The sequence below is a fragment of the Marmota marmota genome, unplaced genomic scaffold (genome assembly GCF_001458135.2).
Source record: "Marmota marmota marmota unplaced genomic scaffold, marMar, whole genome shotgun sequence".
Classification (NCBI taxonomy): domain Eukaryota; kingdom Metazoa; phylum Chordata; class Mammalia; order Rodentia; family Sciuridae; genus Marmota; species Marmota marmota.
In genome coordinates this window covers 7,307,895-7,313,894 of record NW_026000153.1, presented here as the reverse complement: position 1 = coordinate 7,313,894, position 6,000 = coordinate 7,307,895, and the positions used below count along the sequence as shown (strand labels likewise).

Here is a 6,000-nt window from a genome sequence, read left to right as displayed (position 1 = left end):
TTAAAGTGAAACAAAATGTTTTATTAAGGCATGTAGAAAGCACACAGTATCTGCAGTGGCTATGTGGCAGGTGCACAGCAGAGCCATTCAATCGAGCCTGGCCCAGGACCAAAAGCCCCTGAAGACTCACTTCCCCACCACCTCACCCACAGCAGCCAGTCCACTCTGCACACTAAGCTGCCCTGGGAGCGAGGCATGTGTTTGGATTCTCTGTGTCTTTTGCCCATGTTCAGGCCAGATGGCTTTCCATGAGCAGTCCTAACACTGAAGGAAGTCACAAGGGGTGCTTCCTTTCCTTAGCAATCCTCCTCCAGGGCAACTGTCTGTTGGCCACCTTGCAGAAACTAGCCCCTCGTTGGCTGCTTTGGGCAGAAACCTCATATTCCCTCACAACTCCCTATCAGGGCCTCATTTTTGCAATTCCTGGACCCTGCCTGCCAGGCCCCTACCTCCTCTGCCTGTTGATGGTTCCACCAGGAGCATGTCTAAAACTAACATATGCAGTGCCCCTCCAGACAAGTCAGAAGAGAGGAGCTGGGGTTTGTGTGTTGCTTGGAGCAAGTGTAAGCTGGGAAGTGTAGGGATGCTGAGGGGGGATGGGTGCTGAAACAAGCCTGTGCTAGATGGGGCAAGGGGACTCCTGTGCTTCCAGGTCCAGAGACAGCTGGTGCACCGAATGGACCAAGAGTCGGGACATCTGTGTTCTTGTTCCAACTCTGTTACCAGCTGTCTGTGTCTCTAGGCAACCACTGCCCTTAGCTTCCTGGATTGTGAAAAGTAGGGATTGGATAAGTATGTTCCATGCAATTTGGGAGACATACTTATTCTTAAAAATAAGTATTATTTTTGTTCATCAAAAAAATCAATTTTGAAAGACTGTTCCAGCTCTAACCCTTTGGGAAAATAATATCCATAGGTCAATTTGTGCAAATCCTTTTACTTCTCAAGCACTTTCACATCAATGATTTTCTGCTCCTAGGACTTTCTTGAAGATTATTTAGATGAGGTCCCATTTCCCCTGCTCCACAGAGAGGGAATAAGGCCCAGATCAATGGAGCAGGGCTGAGGCCAGAATCCAGACCTTATCAGGGTTGCTGCAGCCAGCTCTGCAGCATATGCCCCATACAAAGGTGCAGGTGGTGGCAGGAGACGACAGCAGCAGGTAGGTGCTCAGGGGTGGGACCAAGTTGGCCTTAAGGAGGGGGCTTTCTTCTCCAACTGGTCTTCCCAGAAGTGGCATCTTGTTCTCAGAGTCCTTCCAGTTGGACAAGGAGCAACTTTTCAACCCAGAAGACACCTGTCTGCCATTTACTCACCTGTAGGAGAGCTTTTTCTAACCCACACAAAAGTTCCTCTGTGCTGGGAGCAGACTGGCTACTGGGCAGCCCCTCTTCTCACTTTGGAGCCAGAAAAATAGGTCTGCATCTGGGTTGCTGGATGACCTTGAAGACAGCCAGTTATACTTGAACTCCAGATAAACAACCCAAATATATTTAGGATAAGTATGTACTAGGCAATTTGGGAGACATACTTATTCTTTTTTAAAAAAAAATATTATTTTTATTCATCTAAAATTCAATTAACTGGACACCCTGTAGTTTTATTTGCTAAATCTGCAAAGGGGAGGCAGTGGTATGTTCAGGTCACCTCCTATCAGCTCATGAGAGCCAATTGCAAAATCTTTAGGAGTTTTATGAGCTGTTAAACCACTGGTAGCTTGAAATCAACCATGGTTGGATCATTCACACCACAGAAATTGCCTATCACTGCTAATCAGTGCTATTCTCTCTTTAGAGCTGGATTTGAAGCATTTACAACACACCACTATCTACTGGCTTCCTTGTCTCTGACATCCTGTGTAAAGACAGAAACCATGTCCAGGAGACGCTACAGTCCCTGGGAGTCAGATAGTTTAGTGTACTAGAAAAATGGAATTTTCCACTCCCAGGACCCTAGAACACAGGATGTTGGAAACTTAGAACTCTAAAGTGAGGATGTTAGAATCTCAGACTTTCAGAAAAGATGAGAGTGCTGAAAGCAGGGGCATTAGATGCTACCCATCCGTCCCTAGCACGTGGACAGGTGCTGGCCCTCCTGGCTCAGGGCCCAGACCTCTTGCGGGCCACGATGAAGCACATGCCGTTGTTGGGAGCATTGGTGGTGGAGTAGTTATGGGGGCTGTGCAGGAGTCGCTGGATGTCAAAGCCAGCGTCCAGCACCGCCTGCTCCACCTCCTCCTTCCTCATGGACACGCAGGAGAACTTGAACTTCCCCACCATGTAGGACGAGATGTTCAGCGTGACTGTGGTCACCAGGTGGCCGCCTGGCTTGAGCAGCGAGGCGAGGTTGCGGAGCGCAGCACGGTAGGCGTCGAGGCTGCAGCAGGCGCACTCCATGGCCAGCAGGGTGAGCACGCAGTCGGCAGGGGGCAGCACCACCGGGGCCAGCGGGTTGCTCAGGTTGGCATCGCACTTGAGCACACGTTTCACCCTGGCCCGCAGCTTCTCAGCCTTCTCCTGCCAGCCGCCACTGCGGAGAGAGGGCGGGGCTCAGGGAAGGCATGTCCAGGCTGTGAAGGGAACTCGCCTGCCCACACACGCACCCTGCGAACTGCAGATGGGGGAGTCCCTGAGTCCCTGTGTGACCGGTCAGTGGCTCTTCCACAATCTAGGCCTTGGTCCCCCAGCAGGAAAACGATGAGGGAGTGATAGGAACCTTCCAGTGAGCCCCCTTTATTTGATCCCCAGGAAGGAAGAAGAGCCCCAGGTGTGGGCTGGTGAATCAGCAAGGTGAGATGGAGGGATGAATTAAAGAATTAACTGCAGATGGATTTGTGGTATGGCTATTTTAAAAATACCGTGTGGGGAGATGAAAAGCAGATCCAGGAAGCTAACAGGGAGCAGATTATTTGGTTGACAGTTCAAAAGTTTGTAAAACTAAGCACAGATTATTTAGACATACGTCACTATGTGATAAAAATTATTTTTGCAAAGCAAGGCAATGAGAAATACGTAATCCATATTAGTGATTCTCTCAGGTGGAGATGCAGGGAGCTAGGAGAGGAGAAGCATGGTTGAACCTTCACTGTGCCTAAGCTCAGGGTGGTGGTGGGCAAAGGCCTCTCATGGCAGGGGAGACAATAGAGGGAGGGAGGGAAGGGGGAGGGAAGGAAGGGGGAGGGAGAGAAGAGGGAGAGAGGGAGGGAGGAGAAAGGAAAGAGAGAGGGCAGAAGGAAGGAAGGAGGGAGGGAGGGAGGGAGGAAGGGCCCTGTCACCTGGCCTTCAGTGGTCATACTTGGCTATGTCACACTTCAACACTCCTATGATCCTACAGCTCAGAGATCCATCTACTCTATCCCCACCCCAAGACATCTGGTCCCATTCTTGAGAGTCCTACTGTCCTCAAAATGTCAGGGACAACTGAGGCGAGAGAGCCCTCTGAGAAGGACGTGGGGGGGGGCAGCAGGGGACCCTCCCAAGCTGCATCCCCACCTGTTCCCTTCCAGCTCGCAGGCAAATTTCAGCACCGAGGTCCAGTCGTGGGCCCCTGGCTCCTTCCTCAGCCACTTCTCCAGCTCCTCCCGGTTGCGGTCAGTGAAGTCCGAGAGCGTGATGTCTGCAAAGGCCTCGCAGGCAGCCAGCACTTGGTAGATGGTGGGGCCTGAGCCAATGTCGATCAATGTGTTCCCCCGAAGACCCCCTGTGAGAGAGAGGGGGGTTAGGTAAGAGAAATGAAACCTAAAAGAGACAGAAGGGCCTGCAGGACACACGCCCTGGCCTTCCCCAAGGGGAAGCAGCACCCAGCACGAGGGTTTTTCTGGCTTGGCAGCTTCCAGCAAGTAAGACCCATACCACACACATGACATAAATTAATTTCCATTTACAGCTCAGAGCCACCTGTGGGGCAACTACTCCTGTTATTCCCATTTTACACATTAGAAATCTGACTCGGAGAAAAGGGTCAACAATTCGCCCCGTATCTTACTGGGAACTGGAACCCCAAGCCCTGTTCTGGAAAGAATTCAGGCGGCCGTGTCCCCAGGCAAGGGCCCTTTCAGTCTCAGACTCCCTGGTCATCAGCCCCACCTAGGTGGGTTCCTTGATGGGGGCTGGAATGTGGGGCCAGCAAAGCGGGGAGCTGAGGAGGAGATGACCTGGGAAGACCCCCAATGAGTTGAGGCCCACTTGGAGCTGGAGGGAAGCGTGACTCCCAGCATTCCCTGCAGAGCCAGGCTGGAGCCACCTCTCTGCTCTCTGAGGTCTGCTTTCCCCACCTGCCTTCTCTATCAGTCCTTGTAGCCTAGAAGTCCTCTCTTGCCCCTGGGCCACCAGGCAACTCTCTGTCCCTCACTTTTTTTCCAGCCAAGTACCCATAGTGAGGACGCGACTGCACAAACCAAGAGGACATGGCCAAGCACCATGGGTCCACCTTACGGATGGTTCAGACAAGGGTGCTGGGCGGAGGGCCCTGCCAGCAGGTTAGTGACAGGGCTGAGACCCCATGCAGCACTTCCCAAGTAGGGCTGTCCTCACAGCCACAAGCAGGCCATGCATTCCAGGTATGGTGTCATCCCGAGGTCACCACAGTCCATTTGCCCTTGACTTTCTCAGGCCTCAGAGCAGGGCTGGACTTGGTGATAATCCGGAGAGGCTTCCCCACCCACCCCTCTCCTTGAGGCCTTCCAGGAGAGCAGTTTGGGAGCTACAGGGTGCTGGGTCCTCCCCTGCACATCCTGAGCCCTGGGCCTCACAGCTCCTCAGCTTCTCGGGTCTGTGGGAGACAGACCGGACCTCCAGGAATACAGTTGTCTGGAGAGGCCCAGGGTCCTACCCCACCCCACGTCTGCAGCCCTGAGAGGAGCCTGGACTCCCCAGGACACTCTTTCTCTGTCTCCCATCTGGGTCCCTGGAAAGAAGCTGAGGGGCGAGGGCCACCTCTGTTCACCTGGGCCAAAGGTCTTGTGGAGACACTCCAGGTTAAACTTGATCATCTCCGTCTCAGGCGACGGGCCATCCTCAAAGCTGTAGTAGGTGGCCAGGTAGTCCCTGGACAGGAAGTGCTTCTGGTACACATCACCCCCGGTGAAGCTGCCCTCCATGGTGACCCTCAGCTCCAATCCTTTTGCCTGCCTGCCTGCCTGCCAGAGTCTTATAAGGGCTCATCCCTCAGACTCCACCCCCAGAATTCCCGAATCGTCCCTTTGCCCCTCCCATGCTGGCCTGTCCATGAGTTTCTCCTTCTGGGAGGATGCAGAAGGGATGGAGACCCTCCTCACTCCACCACATTGGCATGCCCTACCTGACACTCTTCTAAATCCAGAGCCACGATGGCTGCAGCTGCTTCCTCTCGGAAGTGATGTGTGTCCGTCAGGGGCAACTGATGGTGCCAGCCCTGGGTGCAGCTCTCGCCCGCATGCACGTGGGGCAGGTGTCAGACTACCGTTTCTCCATCTGTGTGCCCACTTCACTGGCTGTGAGAATCAAAGGCATCCCCCTGGGTCACAGATATCCTGGGCCTCAGCACAAAGGAAAGTCCCCACCTGGACACTGGAAGTCAGCAGGGCCCAGTGGCTCTCTCCAGGCCAGGCAATGGGCATTATGCCATGCAGCCCGGTCCTGGTGAGGATCAGAGTTCAGGCCCAGGGATGGGAGCAGAACACTGGGGGAGCGCACGGGAAGATGAGAAGTTGCCTCTGGGTACATGAACCCCTGTACCTCAGTGTTCTTCCCTTTAAAATGGGAATGGGTTGTAAAATCTCCCCCAAACAGAGAAAAACTCAGCCTCTGTTTTTTGGGTTTTTTTTTTTTTTTGGACCAGGAAATGGTTCTGACTTGGCCACAAACCAAACTGAAATGAATCTGCCACCCTGGAGGTTCGGGCCTGCTGCCCTGGAAATGGGAGAGATAAGAATGTGTTCTTCTGACTTTAAGTAAACAAACAACTCCGACTCCCATAAACCCCAACAGCCTGCAGTCTCCACAGAGGCAGGATCAACCCAAG

The 6,000-nt window shown here is 53.2% G+C and overlaps 1 protein-coding gene across 1 annotated transcript; it reads right to left on the bottom strand.

The window, feature by feature from the left end:
* On the bottom strand, nucleotides 1-5,131 carry Inmt (indolethylamine N-methyltransferase). Its single transcript, XM_015490195.2, has 3 exons — nucleotides 4,945-5,131; nucleotides 3,492-3,699; nucleotides 1-2,529 (listed from the first exon to the last, which is right to left on the bottom strand). Exons 1-3 carry the CDS (start codon nucleotides 5,096-5,098, stop codon nucleotides 2,100-2,102), a joined length of 792 nt encoding a protein of 263 aa, XP_015345681.1. The 5' UTR covers nucleotides 5,099-5,131; the 3' UTR covers nucleotides 1-2,099.
* Nucleotides 5,132-6,000: the final 869 nt, after the last annotated feature.